The following is a 23,433-nucleotide window of genomic DNA, read 5'->3' as shown; positions in this document are numbered from 1 at the left end:
AAGAAAAGTGAACCTTTAAGATGGAGTGACCGGTGTTTTAATTCATTGGCTGAAATGTGCTAAAAAATGTTATGTTTATGTTCCTGTTTTTTTTTTTCTTTTTTTTTGTTGTTTTTCATCTGTTTTTTTAGCTTCTCGATCTTTTTCAAGTAATATATATAATGCCTGCCGTTCAAAAAAAAAGCTAGCTAGGAAATAGTTAATGGCTTTGGGATAACCAGATATTAACTTCCACCTTACAATTGCAAGTAACAAAGCACACTATCGACCTAAAGTGATATAGAAAACAAGTAACCAACTTTCCTAAAGTTTGCCTCAGCTTTACACCTCCATTTCTCCAATCTCCATCCTTATATTCTCTCTTTCCCATTATAATAAAAATTCCTATACATACACACGCTTGTATCTATACATCATAAAGACAAAACACATACTTAACGCACACACTAGTACATTGAAACACCCTACAAAACTTAGTTTGGCAATCTCACAAGATCCCCCTTTCTGTCATTTTTCGTTCAAAGCAAACCAAAAACTTCATTGTTAAAACTTCAAGTTCATATAGGCCTAACTGAATTCCACATTTCTTTAGCGTTTAGAAGGAGTTATAACCCTCTAATCGGTGGTGCTTCATACCCCAGAAGAACCCTCCAACAATAGTTGTGCAGGCATATACTCAAACTTGCATGTTTCCATAAATGGCAACACATTCATTTGTTTCTTGTTCTTGCTATGTAGCCTTCTTTTTCTTGACGATCTCTAAAGGTAAGCAATTTTTATTTTTATTTTACTAATTTGGGTTCAATGAATCTTAACGCAACATCATCGTTTCCAAAGTTCAAACTTTAATCTTACAATCTGTTAAAAGATTATAGAGAAACAAAATTTTCAACCCTTTTTCAAACGATCCCTTGATATTATGTACGTTACTATTGATGGGGACGCATGATCATTCGTGCAATGAAAATACTAAGCATACAACAAAAGTTTGAAAAGACATTTATCTCATGTATCATGTAGTTATGGTCAAGTAATCTCATCTAAGTACGTAGTTGTAACTTGTAATTAAATTATTTATTATACATTAAATGTTTCAAGTTTGAAACTTGCATTTATGGGTTGTTTGTAAATCACTAGGGATGGATCTGGTGACTGCAGCGCAAGCTTCCATCCCTTGATATATTCACAATCAGATCGGATTCCCAAGTCATGAAAAAGGTGTAGTCACGTGAACTCTTTGGAGTTTAACTATACAAAGATTGTTTAAAAACATTTCTTTAGTACTCCACAATGGATACATGCAAAAATGAATGTTTCTAACTTATACATATAAGTTAGAAATAGTGAAATGAAAATATGAAATAACATGGTTATGAGTAAATTGTTGTGAAATTAACATTTTAATAATCTCTAATTACTTTTTTTCAATTGATTTTGTAATTTCAGGAATATTGGGAAGTACATTCACTTTTAAAAATAGGTGTGATTACATGGTATGGCCCGGGATATTATCAAGTGCGGGCAGTACACCATTGGATAGCACGGGGTTCGAACTCAGCCCGGGTGAGTCACGGTCCTTACAAGCCTCACCCGGTTGGTCCGGCCGATTTTGGGGTAGAACCGGTTGCACCTTTGACTCAAATGGTCAAGGAAGTTGTGCAACCGCTGACTGTGGCTCCAATCAAATGTCATGTAATGGGGCCGGAGCGACCCCACCTGCAACCCTAGCCGAGTTCACAATCGGATCACTGTCAGTATCAGGATCAGTGTCAGGGTCAAGCACACTGGATTTCTATGATGTAAGCCTAGTGGATGGATACAATTTACCTATGGCGGTTGATGCTAGTGGCGGATCGGGTGCATGTGGTACCACAGGGTGTGTGACCGATTTAAACCGAATGTGTCCACCCGAATTAAGAGTAGGAAATGGACAAGCTTGCAAAAGCGCTTGTGAGGCTTTTGGGAATGAGGAATATTGTTGTAGCGGATCATTTGGATCACCAGATACTTGTCGCCCATCAGTGTATTCCGAGATGTTTAAATCGGCATGTCCAAGATCGTATAGCTATGCGTATGATGATGCCACTAGTACGTTTACATGCACGGGAGCGGATTATACAATCACGTTTTGCCCCACATCAACAAGGTAAAATCATATCATTTATATATTTTAGGTCATTCGAGTAAAGTTACATAACAATGAAGTAAATAACATAATTTTAACGTTATAGATATATGATTGATGATTCTTTTTTTTTCCTTTTGTTATTTTCAGTCGAAAGTCTTCAACCGATCCATCAACCGGAACAACAACAAATTCACCACCGATGATTCCAAGAGCACCCGTTCTCGAAGATGACCCAAACGGTTCATCATGGCTGCCAAGTTTCACCATTGGAGGATCAACAAGACAAATTCCCGATAATGCCCTTGTATTGACACTAATTTCTTTTATTGTCCTTCATTTTTTCCAATTATAAAAAAGAAAAAAAAATGAATTGTAATCATATGAGCAATTTTGTATAGAGAAGTTCTACAATTGCTTGACCACATTCAGGAATATATAAATATAATATTATTTAATTTGTTTTTAAAAAATGAACATTAAGATTCTGTTTTTCTTTTTACTTGTCATCGACTGCCGTACATAGTTAATGCTTTATTATTTTTGGTGATCAGTAATGAATGCAAAAATAAGTTTTTTGCAAGTCTTGAATGTAATTTATTTTTATGTTTGTAAAAACGTCAAGTACTCAAGTTCTATATATTTTTACCTGCAATTGATTTTAGTTGTATTTATTGTAAACGTGTTGAATAATAAAAGTTAGTTAAAAAGCCAGCCAATAAATGGAAAGTTGTTATAATTTTACTTAAAGATATAAACTTCTATGGTCACGGGTAAACTCCACTCGAGCCAACTCAAATTGAATTATTTGTTTTCATCGATTATGCCACGTTGGTTTTTGTTGGCATTAAAAAGCGAATAAGTATACTATTCTATAGTGATAGTTGAATCTTAAAATTTGACCATTACACACCGTAAATATTAACTATCAAAAATCATAAATATTACAAACCTTGGTTCCGGTTTGGGAATGATTTCGGTTTTAAAAACAATTATTCGGTCCCAAAGTTCTCCCCTGATAATCATCTTTCTGGCAAAAGGCATTTTAAATATATTATGAATTATATCAAAAATTAAATTTTATTATAAAATAAGTACATTTACAGATCCAAGAGGTGTATGAATAATTTAAAATTTAAGATATCGTAATCAAGATTCTATGAATTTAATTTGGTGGAAGGTCGGTGACAATCCAGTTGCCTGCTTTGTTTAAAAATGAAGCAAATATTACTGGTTTTGTTATAATATTCTCACTTTCCTTTAAATAATTTAAAGGTCATTGTATTCAAGAATAATAGTTGTTTACTTCATCTTGGGTTGCAATTTATCATAAGAAATATCTAAAGTAGTTTTTGTTTTTGGTGTTCATAAAGTACATAATACATCATTTTATGTCATATTTTGAAGATAAACGTTTGAACTTTATATTTATAAAATTAAAAGTTGGTATGCACATTAACTTAAGTAAAATATTCGGCAGTTGGTGAGTGTGCAAGGGAGGGCCCGTGTTGCTACTTGCTCGAATTCTATTATTCTAACATAAGTTAAATATATATAAAAATAGTACATTGTCGCTTTTAGTTACTAAACAACGATAAGGATATTACTACCATCGCATAAAGTACATTATAAATATTTAATTTAATTTAAGGTATAATCTCTTAAAATGACAATTAATATTATTTGTTAGGTCAATTATTTTGTAATTAGACGGATCAATCAACTTATATTAGGTTTTTATTAATATAGTGGATTTCATGGGGAAAGAAAATTCATATTGGATTATAGATTGAACTTAATATCAGCAACAAAAACACTGAATAGACATAAGTGAACAAATAATGTCATATTGGATGACACAATGAATGTCATGTAAGATGTAATATTAGTTTACCTGGGTGTCACTTTACCTAACAAAATTAATATAATTAATGAAGACTCAAAGATAAATCCTCCATATCTATTAGGAATCACTTGGTGAGTCGGATTCTGAATTTTCATCATCGTCATTATTAACCACCCAAGGTGCCATGGTTTACAATTTGGTATGTGTGAAAGATAAGTTTTTGATAAATATTCAACTTGTTCGATTTAAGTTTGAGAAGATAAGGGAACAGCCAAGGACATGAGGCAGATTGTATGAAATAACAACATAATTACTAGTCATATCATTTAGCTCATTTTTTGGAATGCATGAAAGCCCACACCATGTTCACATCTTACACCATGATGAATTGTTAAAAAAAAATGAACATTTTAGTTGTCAACCCAATAGCAGGGGGAATTTGGGCATGGCATGGGCCTCCAATATATCTAACATATTTAAATTTAAATAGTATATTTACTATAGGAAAAAAAAACAAAATATATACTATATGATTATAAGCATTAGAAAGAAATGGGGAAACAAATTTGGAGGCAAAAGGAGAATTTTAAACGAAAATTTATCAATTTTCTAGGCAACGTCCTCATTAAGCCTCTCCCCCAACAGCTGATATCATCATATTAAATGAACAAGTGACTTCTAAGTTCCGATTTCTTATGAATCCATATTCTTGTTTCTTAGTTTTTTAGTTAGGTTCTCAATCAAAATTCAAAATCGAAATCGAAATCATCATATTAATTGTTATTGATTTTTCAGAGCAACCAATTTTGATTCTGTTTTTCCAATCCTAAGTCCACTGCAAGCTTAAATTAACCGAAACGAAACATCTATTGGCAACTAAATAGTTTTTATCCGATTCAACAAGATTAAGTCTGGAAATTTTTGTAGGTTCAGGTCCCACACTCCACACAACACTCACGTATGTATATGAAATCAAAGATGCAATAGAAAGAAGGAGATGGAGAAGTTTTATAGTTTTCTTATTATCTGATATGCCAAAAGAGAAAATACTACACATAGTTAACATACACCAAATAAAAGAAAAAACTAAAAGATAGCAAAACATGTGACTAATCAGGTGGCTACTAAGCCACTTTATTTTCTCCAAACTTAGTCAACTAAAGACCAGGTTTTTTGTTGATCTGAATCTATTCGATGACACGACATCCACGATCTGCTTGCCCGTTAACCCGTTAAACAAACCAATTAACCCAACAATCACCCCCTTAATCGGTTTGTCCACGCCATTCACTCACACCAACACTAAATCACCCTCAAAACAACCTTCACCTCAAACCATATCGACCATTCCCAGACACCCGACCTCCACCTCCACCTCCACCTCGGTCACGTCCAAAAAGTCCTCTTTTGTTGTTGGCATTGTTCCTAACTCGATTCTTTTTTCTTGTAAAGTACCAACAAATCACACAGATCTTCTTTTCTTTCTTCAACCTGCCCACACACACTTGCAGGTGAACAGAGTTCTCGTCTTCTGATCACACATATCTATTTTCTTCTCACGTTGACTTGCTTCTCCACACAGGATAGCTTCACCGCAAAGGTTGCTAATCTTCATGGTTCACCCATAACTTGGATTCAACACACACACACATAACCCTTTCTTTCAACTCACATTGATTAATCTCCAAAACTCTATCAAACATATAATTCTAATCACATAGATTTTCATGTTTTGAACTCGGCTCACACAGAACCTCATTGAGGTGCAACCAGTTCACTTAGAACCTCTTCCAAAGATCCCATGATTTGAACTGTAACGACGTAATTTTTTTTCAAAACAATTTTTCATTTAAAAACATACTTTCATTCACACGATAATCATAAAAACATAATGTGTCCACTGTAACATAACAAAACATGTCCCAAGATCTCAATATCATAAACTCCATAAGTGTGTACGGATCATGCCGGCGCCTTCCCGCGATCCTCGCTAGTACCTGAAACACATCACACAACAACTGTAAACATAAATGTTTAGTGAGTTCCCCAAAATACCACATACCCCACATACGCCTTTCCAGGCCATAACTCTATAGGATCTTCCAATCCATGTGTCTCAGGGGACTTCCGTCCCAAATCCCGGTAGACCTTCCGGTCCTACCCGTATCGACCTTCCGGTCCGTAACCTCTCGACCTTCCGGTCCATATCATCTTGACCTTCCGGTCCGTAACATACATAGCACATACATATATCATCTTGACCTTCCGGTCCTTATCATACATAATCATACATAGCACATTCATATCACATAACCGCATATAGCACATACATCATAGCATACAAGACCTTCCGGTCACACATAGGTACCCTTCCAGGTACAGTATAGTGAGAAGACTCACCTCAATGAAGTCGGATAACCTCTCGTGCTCAACGTCCCGACTTAGCCTCCTCCTATTATTCAAATAATATTCCCGATCAATACTCTCTCATGATCTCATCTCTACAAACTGGGTAGAAGGCCATTTTACCCTTCCCTGAACTCTCCTGAATCAGTCTTGACCAGAACCCTAAAGTCAACGAAAGTCAACGGTCAAACTTTGACCCGACTCGTCGAGTGCACCTGGGCGACTCGGCGAGTCCATGCGGTTCCTCTGAATCCTTTCAGCCTCTCTTGGCTCGTCGAGTCATCCTTCCACTCGACGAGTTACGCCTGTCACGAGTCGCGGGGCAACCCCGACTCGACTCGTCGAGTCCACTTATGGACTCGGCGAGTTGCCGCCATGCTCATACTCAAATGACCTTTTGAGGTCAGATCTGTTCCTCTAATCCATAGATCTGACCTTCCCAAGCTCAATAAACACGTAAAGGTTCGAACTTGATACTCATACAACGTCCAAATGACTCTACTTGAAGATTTAGCCCCAAATACAACATCCTAAGTCCATTTCTTCCATAACTCCTCATAAAGCAAGATGGAATAAGTTCTCTGGACCACTATGGATCCAGATCTGAAGTCTAATCATGATAAGGGACCATATTCCCAACAAATCAACCCAATAAAGAGTATAAAAAGCCCTAGATCCATGGATTCTTTAACAAAACAGAAAGGGGATTGATATACTACCTCAAGGATAATGTCCTTTGCTTAAAATCCACAGATGTGCAACCTCATTGGCCTCCTCTAAGCTGGAATCAACTTCTTCTTGCAAAACTAACCCACAAAGGTCCAATAATGGCTTCTTCTCTCTCACAAACGCTCAAGCACTATTAGGGTTTCTCTCAAGGGTCTGGTAGCCGCAAATGGTGGCTATAAGGGTCCTTAAATAGGTCCCAAACCCGAGAAATTAGGGTTTCATTAAACAGCGTGGACTCACCGAGTCCACGTATGGACTCGCCGAGTCCTTCATTAAATCAGACCAAAACATCGCGATCCCACTCGGCGAGTCTGGGCGCCTACTCGCCGAGTCCCTCTCTAAAATTCAATATAAAATACTTAAAATAAGATACCTGGGAATCCGGATGTTACAATTCTCCCCCAGTAGAATCAGACTTCGCCCTCGAAGTCCTGCTCGACAAACAACTCCGGATGCTGCTCCCGCATCTCTAACTCCAGCTCCCAGGTCAGCTCGGACCCCTTCCGATGTTGCCACTGGACCTGCACCAGTGACACATCCTTGTTCCTCAGAACTTTGATCTTCCGATCCCGAATCGCGATTGGCCTCTCCGTATAATTCAGGCTCGCATCCACCTGAATATCCTCCAGTGGTACTACCGCCGACTCGTCGGCTATACACCTCCTCAACTGGGACACGTGGAAGGTATCATGAATCTGGCTCAACTCCGCAGGTAGCTCTAACCGATAAGCTACCTTGCCCACTCTCGCGGTCACCCTGAACGGACCGATGTACCGGGGCCCCAGCTTGCCCCTCTTCCTGAATCGGATCACTCCTTTCCAAGGAGATACCTTCAGGAGTACGAAGTCTCCCACCTGGAACTCCAGCTCGGATCGTCACCGATCCGCATAACTCTTCTGACGACTCTGTGTCGTCAGTAACCTTTGTCTAACCTGCTGTATCTGCTCTGTCGTCTGCAGGACTATCTCAGTGCTACCCATCACACGCTGCCCTACCTCTCCCCAGCAAATGGGAGTCCGACACCTCCTACCATACAACAACTCGAAGGGAGGCATTCCAATACTAGAATGGTGGCTGTTGTTGTAGGAAAACTCAGCCAACGGTAGGTACGTGTCCCAACTTCCTCCGAAGTCCAACACACATGCTCGGGGCATGTCCTCGAGTGTCTGAATCGTCCGCTCACTCTGTCCGTCCGTCTGGGGGTGGTAGGCGGTACTGAAATGCAACCTCGTACCCAACTCCTCGTGGAACTTCTTCCAGAACCTGGAAGTGAAACGTACATCTCGATCTGACACGATAGAGATCGGTACCCCATGACGCGATACCACCTCCCTCACATACAACTCTGCCAACCTCTCGGCAGAAGAGCTCTCACTGATAGCAAGAAAATACGCGCTCTTCGTCATCTGGTCGACGATCACCCAAATTGCATCAACACCCCTCGCGGTCCTCGGCAATTTGGTGATGAAGTCCATGGAAATTTGTTCCCACTTCCACTGGGGAACCTCAAGTGGCTGCAACTTGCCATGCGGACGCTGGTGCTCGGCCTTAACCTTGCGACAGGTCAAGCACCTCTCGACAAACCACGCGACATCCCTCTTCATACAGGGCCACCAATAGTCTCTCTTCAGGTCCAAATACATCTTTGTGGCCCTGGGGTGGATCGAGAACCTCGATCTATGCGCCTCCTCTATCAGAATGGTACGTGCCCCGCCTATACGGCACCCAAATCCGACCTTGAAAGGTCATCAGTCCTCGACTGTCGGTAACAAACTCGGGCACCTGCCCGATCACCCGCTCCCTCTTGCGGTTCTCCGGTATCACGGCCTCTGCCTGGGCCTCCCGAATGGTGTCCAACACCGGGGTCATCACTGTCAACCTCATACAAGTGCCTCGAATCGGGGCACTCTCCGCCCTACGGCTCAGCGCATCGGCTACCACATTAGCTTTGCCCGGGTGGTACAGGATCTCACAATCATAATCCTTTACCACATCCAACCATCTTCTCTGACGCATGTTCAGATTGGGCTGATCCATCAGATACTTCAAACTCTTATGGTCCGTGTAAATGGTACACCGAACCCCATACAAATAGTGACGCCAGATCTTGAGGGCGAACACCACTGCCCCCAACTCCAGATCGTGGGTGGGATAGCTCGTCTCATGAGGCTTCAGCTGCCTCAATGCATACGCTATCATATGCCCTCTCTGCATAAGCACCGCACCCAACCCCGATATCGATGCGTCACAATACACCACAAAATCCTCCATCCCTTCCGGGAGGGCTAACACAGGGGCTTCGCACAATCTCTGGCGAAGTGTCTCAAACGAGGTCTGCTGCTCCGGACCCCATGAAAAAGCAACACCCTTCCGGGTCAACCTGGTGAGAGGCACGGCAATCTTGGAGAAATCCCTGATAAATCTTCGATAGTAGCCGGCCAATCCTAGAAAACTCCTGATCTCGGTGGGAGATCTCGGCACCTCCCAACTCATAACCGCCTCAATCTTGGCCGGATCGACCAAAATCCCATCCTGGTTGACGAGATGTCCCAAGAACTGGACCTCCCGTAACCAGAACTCGCACTTGGAGAATTTGGCATAAAGCCTCTCCGTCCTCAATACCCCGAGAATCTCTCTCAGATGCTCCTCGTGCTGCTCTCTAGATCTCGAATACACCAATATATCGTCGATGAACACAATCACCGAACGATCCAACATCGGTCTACACACCCTGTTCATGAGATCCATGAACGCTGCCGGTGCATTGGTGAGCCCGAAAGGCATCACCACGAACTCGTAATGCCCATAACGAGTCCTGAACGCCGTCTTCTGGATATCCTCATCACGCACTCTCATCTGATGATATCCAGACCTCAGATCGATCTTGGAGAACCAAGATGCTCCCTGCAACTGATCGAACAAATCGTCGATCCTCGGTAATGGATAACGGTTCTTGATCGTCAACTTGTTCAACTCCCGGTAATCAATACACATCCGGTGTGAACCATCCTTTTTCTTGACAAAAAGGATCGGCGCTCCCCATGGCGAGCTACTCGGTCGAATAAACCCCTTCCCCAGCAGCTCCTGAAGCTGCGAGGATAACTCCTGCATCTCTGGCGGTGCAAGGCGATAAGGCGCCTTGGCGATAGGCGCTGCCCCCGGAACCAAATCAATGCGGAACTCTACTTGCCTCTCGGGAGGCACACCCGGCAACTCCTCGGGAAAAACATCCGGGAACTCGCGCACTATCGGAACGTCATCCACCGAACTCGACCTCCCAGCGGCCTCTCGTGTGTCCATCACATAGGCTACAAACCCACTGCAGCCCTGCTGTAAACTCTGTCTCGCTCTGGCAGCCGAACAGAACGCTGACCCACATCGGGTACCCTCGCCGTACACCGTAAGTACTCCCCCACTGGGGTCTCGTATCATCACCAACTGTCGCTCGCAGTCTATCACAGCCCCAAATCGGCTCAACCAATCCATGCCCACTATGACACACACGTCCCCCATCGCTATCGGGACCAGATCTATCGGGAACTCAACACCGAAGATATCGAGTACACATCCTCGTATCACCTCCGTAGCATACACCGCTCGCTCATCAGCTATGGAAACTCGTAGAGGTCGACTCATCGCCTCTCGTCTGCTACTGATGTGCCGACTAAACGCTATCGACACAAATGATCGACTCGCACCCGAGTCAAATAACACTAAGGCAGGTACAGAACTCACAAGAAAAGTACCTACGCATATCATCATATAAGCATAATATCTCAACTCAACATAAATAAATAAAGAATACATACCAGCCACAACATCGGGCGTCGCGCGAACCTCCTCCGCCGTCAACTGGAAAGCTCTCCCGCGAGCCTTCGGTGCCTCGGCCTTCGCTGGCCGAACCTCGGTAACCCTAGCAGCAGGTGTAGACCCCTGTGCTGATCCCTGATGTAATTTCGGGCACTCGGCCTTGCGATGGCCAGTCTGGTTGCAATGAAAGCAAACCATAAATCCCTTGGGGCAATCCTTGGCGATATGCCCCTCCTTGCCACATTTGTAGCAAGCACCCGATCGACAGACCCCATCATGTCCCTTGCCACACTTTCCGCAAGTGCGGCCCTTCTGGCCTCCAGATCTCGTATCAGCGGACTTGGCCCGCTTGGCTGCCGGCTGAGACTGTGTCGGCCGCCGATCCATCCTCTGAGACTCGGCCTCCTCCCTGGCCTGAGTCTCCAACTCAATCTCCCGCTTCCGGGCATTTGCCTGGAGCTCAGCAAATGTCCGGTAAGTCGAGTTCGACACGAACTCCCGAATGTCTCTCCTCAAAACGCCCAAATACCGGCTCATACGTGCCTGCTCAGTAGACACCTGCTCAGGGCAGAACATCGCCCTCTCATGAAACTTCCTGGTAACCACAGTAACCGAATCAGTACCCTGCTTGAGGGTCAAGAACTCCTGAACCAACCGTTCCCTCTCCACAGGGGGAACATACTCATCTCTGAACATGGTGGTGAACCTCTCCCAGGTCACCGCTGAAATCTCTGCAAGAGTGAAGCTCGCCGTCACGAACTTCCACCAATCCTTCGCTCCCAATCGAAGCTGGTTCAACGCCAATCGTACCCTCAGATGCTCCGGACATGAACACGTGTAGAAGCATCCCTCGATATCAGCAATCCATCTCATCGCAGCGATCGGATCCTGCGTCCCATCAAACTCTGGTGGCTTCGTGCTGCTGAACTCTCGAAGCAACAACGAGTCACCTCCCTGAGGTCTGGCAGCAGCCACAGTTACAGTAGCTGCAACAGCAGCAGCCTCAGTCATCGCGGCGTACCGCTCATCGAAAGTCTCAATCAGTGTGGTCTTGATAGACCCAAACATCTCCGGAATCTCGGTCCTGATCGTCGCCGCCACCTCATCGTGGATCATCTGACGAAGCTCCTCGTCACTCACGCCGCTCGACTCAGGTCTGTGGCGTGTCCCAACCATGATGTCTCTGTAACACAACATAAAAATATCAGAGACTCGCTCGAGCATACTCGCATTCGATACTCAACCCTACTTGTTCCTTAGTACCCAATGGATTCTTACTTAGAGTGCGCACTGCTCCGGTGTCTTCAGTAGTACGGGCCCTATACTACCGTCCACACCGCATCAGTATTCACCCTAAGTCCTCCTCCTTGGATCCCAGATCACAAGTACTATATATCTCACTGGCATAGGCTACCCTTCGGTAGACCTCTCATCAGCTCCTCACTGCTACCTACTCGCTCTCAAGCATCACATAGCAGCAAACTCCTTCCTAGCCTAAGGCATCACAAATCAGGCCACTCTAGTCCTAATATGAATACTTAGCCTACTCTAGCATGCATATCATATCATAACATATCTCATAACACATAATGTAAGGGTATTTTGGGAAATCACCGTTCAGGCGTTGGCTGATCGTACACACTGCTTCCTTCTGCTTTTCTCAAAATCTTTTACTTTCTTAGAAAAATTGTTTATTTTATGAAAAACTTTCTCAATTCCTCAGTTTGAGTTCAGATTCATCCGAAGATGCACCCGAATCCCTCAAACCAAGGCTCTGATACCAACTTGTAACGACGTAATTTTTTTTCAAAACAATTTTTCATTTAAAAACATACTTTCATTCACACGATAATCATAAAAACATAATGTGTCTACTGTAACATAACAAAACATGTCCCAAGATCTCAATATCATAAACTCCATAAGTGTGTACGGATCATGTCGGCGCCTTCCCGCGATCATCGCTAGTACCTGAAACACATCACAAAACAACTGTAAGCATAAATGCTTAGTGAGTTCCCCAAAATACCACATACCCCACATACGCCTTTCCAGGCCATAACTCTATAGGATCTTCCGATCCATGTGTCTCAGGGGACTTCCGTCCCAAATCCCGTTAGACCTTCCGGTCCTACCCGTATCGACCTTCCGGTCCGTAACCTCTCGACCTTCCGGTCCATATCATCTTGACCTTCCGGTCCGTAACATACATAGCACATACATATATCATCTTGACCTTCCGGTCCTTATCATACATCATCATACATAGCACATTCATATCACAAAACCGCATATAACACATACATCATATCATACAAGACCTTCCGGTCACACATAGGTACCCTTCCAGGTACAGTATAGTGAGAAGACTCACCTCAATGAAGTCGAATAGCCTCTCGTGCTCAACGTCCCGACTTAGCCTCCTCCTATTATTCAAATAATATTCCCGATCAATACTCTCTCATGATCTCATCTCTACAGACTGGGTAGAAGGCCATTCTACCCTTCCCTGAACTCTCCTAAATCAGTCTTGACCAGAACCCTAAAGTCAACGAAAGTCAACGGTCAAACTTTGACCCGACTCGTCGAGTGCACCTGTTCGACTCGGCGAGTCCATGCGGGTCCTCTGAATCCTTTCAGCCTCTCTTGGCTCGTCGAGTCATCCTTCCACTCGACGAGTTACGCCTGTCACGAGTCGCGGGGCAACCCCGACTCGACTCGTCGAGTCCACTTTTGGACTCGGCGAGTTGCTGCCATGCTCATACTCAAATGACCTTCTGAGGTCAGATCTGTTCCTCTAATCCATAGATCTGACCTTCCCAAGCTCAATAAACACGTAAAGGTTCGAACTTGATACTCATGCAACGTCCAAATGACTCTACTTGAAGATTTAGCCCCAAATACAACATCCTAAGTCCATTTCTTCCATAACTCCTCATAAAGCAAGATGGAATAAGTTCTCTGGACCACTATGGATCCAGATCTGAAGTCTAATCATGATAAGGGACCATATTCCCAACAAATCAACCCAATAAAGAGTATAGAAAGCCCTAGATCCATGGATTCTTTAACAAAACAGAAAGGGGATTGATATACTACCTCAAGGATAATGTCCTTTGCTTGAAATCCACAGATGTTCAACCTCCTTGGCCTCCTCTAAGCTGGAATCAACTTCTTCTTGCAAAACTAACCCACAAAGGTCCAATAATGGCTTCTTCTCTCTCACAAACGCTCAAGCACTATTAGGGTTTCTCTCAAGGGTCTGGAAGCCGCAAATGGTGGCTATAAGGGTCCTTAAATAGGTCCCAAACCTGAGAAATTAGGGTTTCATTAAACAGAGTGGACTCGCCGAGTCCACGTATGGACTCGCCGAGTCCTTCATTAAATCAGACCAAAACATCGCGATCCCACTCGGCGAGTCTGGGCGCCTACTCGCCGAGTCCCTCTCTAAAATTCAATATAAAATACTTAAAATAAGATACCTGGGAATCCGGATGTTACATGAACCATCATCCCCGTCGTCTCGAACGGTGCTCCCGATAAACCTACAGTTTACTAATTCCCACAAGAAAAAAACACTGCCAAACAACCCTGCTTCAGCTGCAATGGCTGCAATAGCAACCCAGCACACGAAGGCTCCTCCCCTTCGAAAGTCGACTCTTAAACCGGCCCTCTTCAACCTTCGCTCTGATACCAAATGTAGGTTCAGGTCCCATACTTCACACAACACTCACGTATGTATATGAAATCAAAGTTGCAATAGATAGAAGGAGATGGAGAAGTTTTCTAGTTTGTTTTATCTAATACATCAAGAACCAAAGGGCTTCTAGCCCAGCGATATCAGGTGGTGTCCTCCCTCTTTGAGGTTGATGGTTCAAGTCCCATCGTGAACATAAGTGGAATTAGGTGTTAGTTTAGGAGTGCATTATATATTTGTATTTGCCGGTTAAAAAAATCTAATACATCAAGAGAGAAAATCTACACCTATTTAACATACACCAAATACCAAAAAAAAAAAGATAGCAAAACATGTGAGACTAATCAGGTGGCTACTAAGCCACGTTATTTTCTCCAAACTTGGTCAACTAAAGACCAGGTTTTATGTTGATATGAATATATCCAATGACATGTGATCCACGACCCGCTCGCCTGTTAACCCGTTAACCAAACTGGTTAACCCAACAATTTTTGCTTAATAGATCTTTCTTCGAGACACAAATCTTTCCAAAACATAGTGTTTTACCCGCTTCGTGTCTTTCTCTTGAATAATTTTATGAGATCTACCCCAAATTCCTCCATATCCTTATGTTATAAATATTAAGTTAGTGGTATCCGGTGTTGTCCTCCCTCCTTGTGGTCGAGGGTTCAAATCCCACTGTGGACATAGGTGGAATAATTTAGGAGTAATTTAGTATATATTTGTATTTTCCGTTTAAAAAAAAAACACCAAGATTAGATTTTTAGCCATTGGACAATGGAAAATCTCCAGAAAAGTCTCAATATTTTGAGCCAGTTTACGAAATAGTCTAAAATTATTTTTTTTACAAAAAAATAAATAAAAAATAATAATCCTAAAAACTGATATGGTTACATTCTGACCCTTTTCCCGGTTCAACTCGTAACAAGTTATGGGAGTATTTTGTAAACTGGCTCAAAATATTGAGACTATTTCGTAAACTGAGCCAAAATATTATGATTTTTCTGAAAAAACTTTATTTGTATTATTATTATTATTATTTTACTGAAACCTCAGATAAATATATTATTTTTTTAATTTTTTATTATTAATATTATTAAATAAATGCATATATAAATATATTTTAAATACACATTTATATGTATAAAAATGTATTTATACGTAAAAAATAAGTATAAAGTAGTGGGTGAGCCCATGCTGAACCACAAGTCACCCTTGGGGTTGTTTTTATACGTTTATTGAACTTGATATTACTAAATGTGTCTTGTTTTATTCACAAAGAATGATGATGAGAAAACGATGACAAAATGAAGCCCAAAATGGAAGCACAAATCGGTAGACGGAAAATGGACAAAAGAAAGGTCAAAATGGTCGAAGGGACTGGAAGTAAGAAATATTAAAACACGTGTCGTCAATCTGTAATGAAAAATAAGTAGTATGACGAAAAAAGGGACAAAAGGAAGGTGAAAATGGTCAAAGGGACTTAAAGTGACAAATATTAAAAGACATGTGGTAAATCTTTAATTAAAATAGGCCAAGGACTAAAATTGTTAAACGATACAAAGTATTGTGGCAAAATCTTGAAACATACAAAATGGAATAAATTGTCAAAGTATACAAAGTATTGTGGCCAAATTTTAAAGCATGCAAAATATGCTATTCCTAATAACCATGGCTATTAATATAGTATATAATATAATAAATACATATGAAAAATGTATTTATATTTTTTTATACCTTGAAAACGTGTTTAAAGTTCTTTTTTTATTTAAATGTATTTATACGTTGTTCAGAAAAGAATTGGATGATGATAGAACATATCGATACAACGAACAGACCACGCCATGCTTAAGTATTGTGGACCAGACCATGTTTAAGTATGACGGACTAGAAATGTAAGGTGGACAGACGACCATACTCAGCATGCCAAAGTATTGCCTAAGTATGGTCGACAGATCATCATACTCAGACCAGGTCATGTTTAAGTATGATGTGAAGAGCAAATATACAAAACCATAAATCTGATATACAAAACCCAACACATAAACTTGATTCAATACACAACACTTGCCGGAACCTGATTCACACCCCCATCGTCTCCCCCACTAACCCTTTTGGAAAACCCTCATATCTGAAAGCCTCCACCATTGATTACGAACCCTAATACTAGTGTCGTCAAATCTGAACCAAGACAAACAATATGGTGAAGTATGGAAACCTTAAACGGCCGATTTGAGCGGCAAAGCTATGGTTTTTGAATCTCATAGCCCGTACTATCTTCAGAGAATGTTAGAGATGAAGAGAGAAGAAGGTGAAGCTAGCGTTTCTGAAAACGCGAATTCTGGAGCAAAGGTTTCTTATATGTGGTGGAGACGATGAAATGGGTGACGCCAACAATCGCCGGTGTGTGTGTTGAACGACAGAGGCGACGATAACAGTGAGTTCGAACAGATCTATACCGTATTTCCAGCTCCAATGATAAGGTGTTGCACCTGATAACAACAATAGATGGCGGCAGGATGGTGGTGCTCCTACGAAAATGGCAACTCCGACGATAATGGCGGCTCTGATAAATGGTGGTGGTCCGGAAAGTGGTGTGAAAGAGTTTAATGCGGTCAATTTGTTTGTAACGACCCAAATTTTCAAAAGAAATTTTTCATTTTTAATTAACCAAAATACTTTCCACAAATCATGAAATACCATATACAATTGTTTTCAAATTCGTAACAACAACAATTTTATTTCAAAACATCAGAGTGTCCCATAAAAACGCCTGGGAGAGAGTGCACGTCGCGCCATCAAGCCTTGCCCTTGCCCTTGGGCTCAGATGTACCTGAAACAAATCCACAAACAGTAAGCTAATGCTTAGTGAGTTCCCCAGAGCATACCCCACACACAATCCACATATCACATATCAAATTAGCTATAAAAGCCACATATATCACATAAGCCATGCATACATCATATAGGGATGCCATGGGCTCGTCCCCAGGGTCTTACTCTAGGATGCCATGGGCTCCCCACATGGTCTTACACCTAAGTGCCATGGGCTCTCCTATGGTCTTTAATAGCAAATCCATGGGCTCTCCACATGGTCTTACATCCGATTGTCATGGGCTCTCCCATGGTCTTTAGTAGGAAAGCCATGGGCTCTCCACATGGTCTTACATCCAAGTGTCATGAGCTCTCCCATGGTCTTCCATACAAACATACCACATATATAACTAGCATACTTCCTATCATATAACCAACTATCATGCCTCATAACATAACCTCAGCTAGTGTATCACATATCATAAAATGGGCTGGCCTTGGTGCCTTAGACCCATTGGTATGGTGAGGAGACTCACCTCTTAAATGTTGAACTGACAAGCTAAGATCAGAAATATCCCACGCACTGCTCCAACTCAACTGTCTATAATCATCATGTGATTAACTTGTCATAATCCCGAAATACCATAATTATCCTCAATGTCAACCCTGGTCAAAGTCAAGGTCAACAGTCCATGTTGACCTCAACTCGTCGAGTGCATCCAGCAACCCGTCGAGTTAACTGAATAATTCTTCAACTCGCCGAGTCACCTAAGTGACTCGTCGAGTTCATCAAATGTCAAGAAAACCTAGAGTTCATTTTGACCAAAACTCTAATCCTTCAGTGCACTCATTCAGAAGCTCGAAAACGGGCAAACCTTACCCCGACTCGTCGAGTCGACTAAGGGACTTGACGAATTCCTTCAGTCCCTTTTGTGTTCAGCCCTTTTTAGTGGGCTCTAAGGTACCAAACTTCAAATCCAACCTCCGTTAGTGCAGTTACCACGTAAAGTTGCAAACTTTACGTGCATGCAAGGTCTTCCAAGGCTATAACATCAAAACTAAGCTTCCTACAAGGTTTTTGCGCATGGAAAGGGCCTAAGCTGGATAAAGTGAGCAACTTTATGTCATTGGGGACCTAGAGAGGTCCAGATCTAGAACCATATCCTTTTGATAAGTCCAGATCCAAGTATGACTCCATTTTGCACCAAAAATGGCCATTTACTTCAAAGAAAAGGGATCTAAGTAACTAAAGATCAAGGTAACAACTTTATACCTCAAGATGGTTGCCAATACAGAGTAGATGTCGGATCTACTGCTTCTCTCCTTGCTCATTCCTCTTCAAGCTCCAAAATCCTTCACAACCACACCAAAATTACTCACAAAAGCTCTCTCTCTCTCTCTCTCTCTCACTCAAGAAGGTGCAAGATTCGACTAGGGTTTTCTTTGGCTAATAAGGTGGTAAGGGAGGCCACAAGAGGCGGATTATGTTCTTTAAATAGGGTGAAAACCCTAAAAATTAGGGTTTTCCTTTACAGCGCCTACTCGTCAAGTCGGGACCTTCTGACTCGTCGAGTAGGATTTAAAATTCGTGTCCTCACAATAACTTCTACTCGACGAGTTGGAGCTCCCCAACTCGCCGAGTCCATGCACAAAGCTCTAAAATTAGATAAATTAAATAATACCTGGAACAGGTGTTACAAATGTCCCCCACTTGAACTAGACTTCGTCCTCGAAGTCTGCTGGCCTAAATAAGTCCAGGTAGTGGTCTTGCATCTCATCCTCCGGCTCCCATGTCCATTCGGAGCCCCTTCGGTGCTGCCATTGCACCTTTACTAGCTTCAGTTCCTTGTTCCGAAGAACCTTGGTCTTACTATCTATAATCACAACAGGCCTCTCAATGTAGTTCAGGCTCTGATCCACCTGAATGTCGTCCAGAGAGACCACTGAGACCTCGTCGTCGGTGACACACTTTCGATGCTGTGACACATGGAAGGTGTTGTGAATCTGGCTAAGCTCCAGCATATCCAAGCGATAGGCCACCTTGCCCACCCGGGCAGTAATCCTGAACGGTCCAATATATCGGGGCCCTAGCTTGTCCCTCTTCCGAAACCTGATGACTCCCTTCCACGGATACACCTTTAGTAGCATAAAGTCCCCCACCTGGAACTCAAGATCCGATCGCCGCCGGTCAGCATAACTTTTCCGACGGCTCTACGCGACCCGCAGTCGGTCGTGCACCTGCTGAATCAGCCCGGTAGTCTTGAGCACTACCTTAGTGCTCCCCATGACTCGGTGTCCAAACTCGCCCCAACAGATCGGGGTCCTACATCTCCTACCATACAACATCTCAAACCTGGATTGGTCGATACTAGCATGGTAACCGTTGTTGTATGAAAACTCTGCCAACGTGAGATATGTATCCCAACTCCCTCCAAAATCCAACACGCATGCTCGAAGCATATCCTCAGGTGTCTGGATCGTCCTCTCACTCTGGCCATCGGTCTAGGGTGGTATGCTATGCTAAAATGCAGTTGAGTGCTCAGTTCCTCGTGGAATTTCTTCCAGAACCTAGATGTAAATCAAACATCTCTGTCAGAGACCACCGACACTGGCACCCCGTGCCAAGCCACCACCTCTCGCACATAAATATCCGCCAGCTTCTCCGCAGATATACTCTCGGAGATCGGAATAAAAAGGGCACTCTTCGTCAACCTGTCCACGATCACCCATATGGCGTCCACACCCCTCGCTGTACTTGGAAACTTCGTGATGAAGTCCATAGTGATCTCCTCCCACTTCCACGTGGGAATGGGTAGCGGCTGAACCTTGCCATGCGGCCGTTGATGTTCGTCTTGACCTTCCTGCAAGTCAAGAACCGCTCCACAAACCAGGCGATCTCCCGCTTCATGCAGGGCCACCAGTAACTCAGTCTCAAATCCCTATACATTTTTGTAGCCCCCGGGTGTATAGAGATGTGCCTCCTCCAATATCTTATGCCTCACTCCTCCAGTCAGCAGTACCCACACTCGGCCACATTATGTCAGAAGACCTCGACTATCCCAAACGAACAAGGGATATTGACCCCGAATCTGCTCTATCTTCTAATTCTCTTTCTTCACCCCCTCGACCTGAGCCTCTTTGATCATATCCAACAATTGAGAAATCACTGTCATCCTCAAACATACATTCCCAATCGGGGAACCGGCGGCCTTGCGGCTCAAAGCAGCAGCCACCACGTTGGCCTTTCCTGGGTGGTACAAGATCTCACAATCATAGTCTTTCAGTACGTCCAACCATCCCCTCTAACACATGTTGAGGTTCTTCTGATCCATCAAATACTTCAAACTCTTGTGATCAGTATAAATCGTGCACTGTACTCCATACAAGTAGTGCCTCCAAATCTTGAGGGCAAACACCACCGCCCCCAATTCCAGGTCGTGAGTGGGGTAATTCGCCTCATGAGGCTTCAACTGCCTCGAGGCGTAGGCTATCACATGCCCCCTCTGCATCAGTACCGCACCTAACCTTGAGATCAACGCATCATAGTATACCACCAAATCATATAACCCCTCAGGTAGTACTAGAATCGGAGCCTCGCATAACCTCCGTCTCAGGGTCTCAAAAGCCAACTGCTAATCTGTGCCCCATCGAAATGTCAGATTCTTCTTGGTCAAGCAGGTCAATGGCACAATAATCTTGGAGAAATCTTGGATAAATATCCGATAATAGCCCGCTAAACCCAAGAATCTACGGATCTCGGATGCGTTCTTCGATACTTTCCACCGCACCACTGCCTCAACCTTGGCTGGATCAACTGTAATGCTCTCCTGATTGATGATGTGCCCCAAAAATTGTACCTCTCGCAGCCAGAAATCACACTTGGAGAACTTTTCATAAAGCTTCTCCGCCATCAGAGTCTCCAATACCTCCCTTAGATGCTGCTCATGCTGCTCCTTGGTCTTAGAATATACCAGGATATCATCAATAAAAATGATAACCAACCGATCCAGCATCGGTCTACACGCTCTGTTCATAAGATCCATAAATGTTGTTGGGGCATTGGTGAGCCCAAATGGCATCACCACAATCTCATAGTGCCCGTACCGAGTCCTGAAAGTTGTCTTCGGTATATCCTCATCCTGAAGCCTCATCTGATGGTATCCCGACCGAAGATCAATCTTGGAAAACCAAGATGCACCCTGAAACTGGTCGAACAAATCATCGATCCTCGGTAATGGATAACGGTTCTTCACCGTTAGTTTGTTCAGCTCTCGCTAATCAATGCACATCATGTGATATCCATCCTTCTTTTTCACGAACAGGATCGGTGCTCCCCACGGGGAACTGCTCGGACGGATAAACCCTCGGTCTAGCAACTCCTGAAGCTGCGTAGATAGCTCCTGCATCTCGGGCGGAGCTAGCCGGTAAGGTGCCTTGGCTATTGGAGCGGCACCCAGCACCAAATCAATACGAAACTCCACCTGCCTCTCCGTACACTACCCATATATGTAGTGGTCTCAACCCTCGTATCAGAGATATAAGCCAAAAATCCTGAACAACCCTGATGAAGCAATCTCCTAGCCCTCACAGCTGAACAGAGGGATACCCCTGCGAGGCCCTCTCTCCATGAATAACCAGTTCTCCCCCACTTGGGGTTCGAACCCTCACCAGCTGGCGCTCGCAATCAATCATGGCCCCATTAGCCCCCAACCAGTCCATCCTGACGATCACCTTCAGCCCTCGCAAGGGTATCGGGACTAGATCAATACGAAACCTCTCTCCGAGCACATTCAGGGCATAGTCCCGATACACCCTCGCAACACTCACAGTACGGTCATCCACAATCTCCACCTCGAGCGGGGAATCCAAAGTTCCCGGCGTATCCCGAAACTTCTTGTTAAGCGCAAGAGACACAAACGATTGTGTCGCTCCCGAATCGAACAAAACATGATCCGGCATACCATTGACCAAAAAGATCCCTATACATAAGCACAATGTACACATATGCAATGCAAATAAATATAGAGCGGAGAAGAATAAACACATACCAGCCACGACGTCTGGCACTGCCCGAGCCTCCTCGGTAGTCAACTGAAATGTGCGGCTCTTCGCCGCTGGAGTATCCGCCTTAGCAGGGCGGCGATTGTGATCCTTAGTATGGCAGGCGCAGGCACGACCACCTCTCCTCCCCATCCCTACAACCTCGGACAATCGGCATGTTTGTGGCCGGTCTGGTTGCAGTGAAAACAAATCAAGCCCTTCTTGGGGCAATCCTGATCACGTGGCCCGACTGGCCACATGCGTAGCATCCCGAGCCTGTCGTCTAACAAGCCCCACTGTGCGGTTTACCGCACTTGGTACACCGACCATGGCCCTGCTAGCCCCTGCTAGAAGGATCCAAGGTCTTAGGCTTTTTAGCCTGACCCAGTGTTGTCTGTACCTGCTCAGGCTTCCGCTTGGTGTGGAAGTCCAAATCCATTTCCCGCTCACGGACCATCTCCACCATCTCGTTCAGGGTTTTGCACCATGTAAAGCTCACAAACTCCCGGATATCATCCCTCAGCATGGAATGATACCTCGTCCGCCTCATATCCTCGTCTGTGGCATACTGTGGGATCAACAGTGCTCGTTCCCGAAACTTGGCGGTGATCTTCGCCACAGTCTCAGTGGTCTGCTATAGGTCATGAAACTCCCTCACTAGCCATTGCACCTCGATAGGTGGTGCAAACTCCGAGTCAAATCGCCTAACAAACTTGGACCATGTCATCTCAGCCACACCAGCTGCTCCCACCTGGCTAGTCACCTCGCCCCACCAGTCTCGGGCTCTATCTCTCAGCATACATGAAGCAAAACCCACCTTTGCCGCATCCGGATAACAATGGGGTCCCTCACCCCAAAAAACTCTGGCGCTCTGCACGCCTTGAACTCCCGGAACGAGGGAGTTCGGGCCCCGACCTCACCCGCAGCAATCTCGGCTCGGAATGACCTGAGCCTCTCCTCCATAAT

At 43.7% G+C, this 23,433-nt stretch overlaps 1 protein-coding gene across 2 annotated transcripts; it reads left to right on the top strand.

Annotated features, from left to right (window-relative positions):
* The first annotated feature begins 333 nt into the window (after positions 1 to 333).
* LOC145159016 (thaumatin-like protein 1) lies at positions 334 to 2,507 on the top strand. 2 transcript variants are annotated; one of them, XM_079077905.1, is made up of 4 exons: positions 342 to 765; positions 1,138 to 1,218; positions 1,447 to 2,146; positions 2,276 to 2,507. In XM_079077905.1, exons 3-4 carry the CDS (start codon positions 1,491 to 1,493, stop codon positions 2,478 to 2,480), a joined length of 861 nt encoding a protein of 286 aa, XP_078934031.1. In that variant the 5' UTR covers positions 342 to 765; positions 1,138 to 1,218; positions 1,447 to 1,490; the 3' UTR covers positions 2,481 to 2,507. The 2 variants fall into 2 exon arrangements, with proteins under 2 accessions (XP_078934030.1, XP_078934031.1); XM_079077904.1 differs by lacking the exon at positions 1,138 to 1,218 and having other exon boundaries at positions 334 to 765.
* Positions 2,508 to 23,433: the final 20,926 nt, after the last annotated feature.

Source organism: Lactuca virosa, chromosome 2 (assembly GCF_052849685.1).
Source record: "Lactuca virosa cultivar CGN04683 chromosome 2, Lactuca_virosa_CGN04683_v6, whole genome shotgun sequence".
Classification (NCBI taxonomy): Eukaryota; Viridiplantae; Streptophyta; class Magnoliopsida; order Asterales; family Asteraceae; genus Lactuca; species Lactuca virosa.
This window is presented reverse-complemented; position numbering and strand designations above follow the sequence as displayed.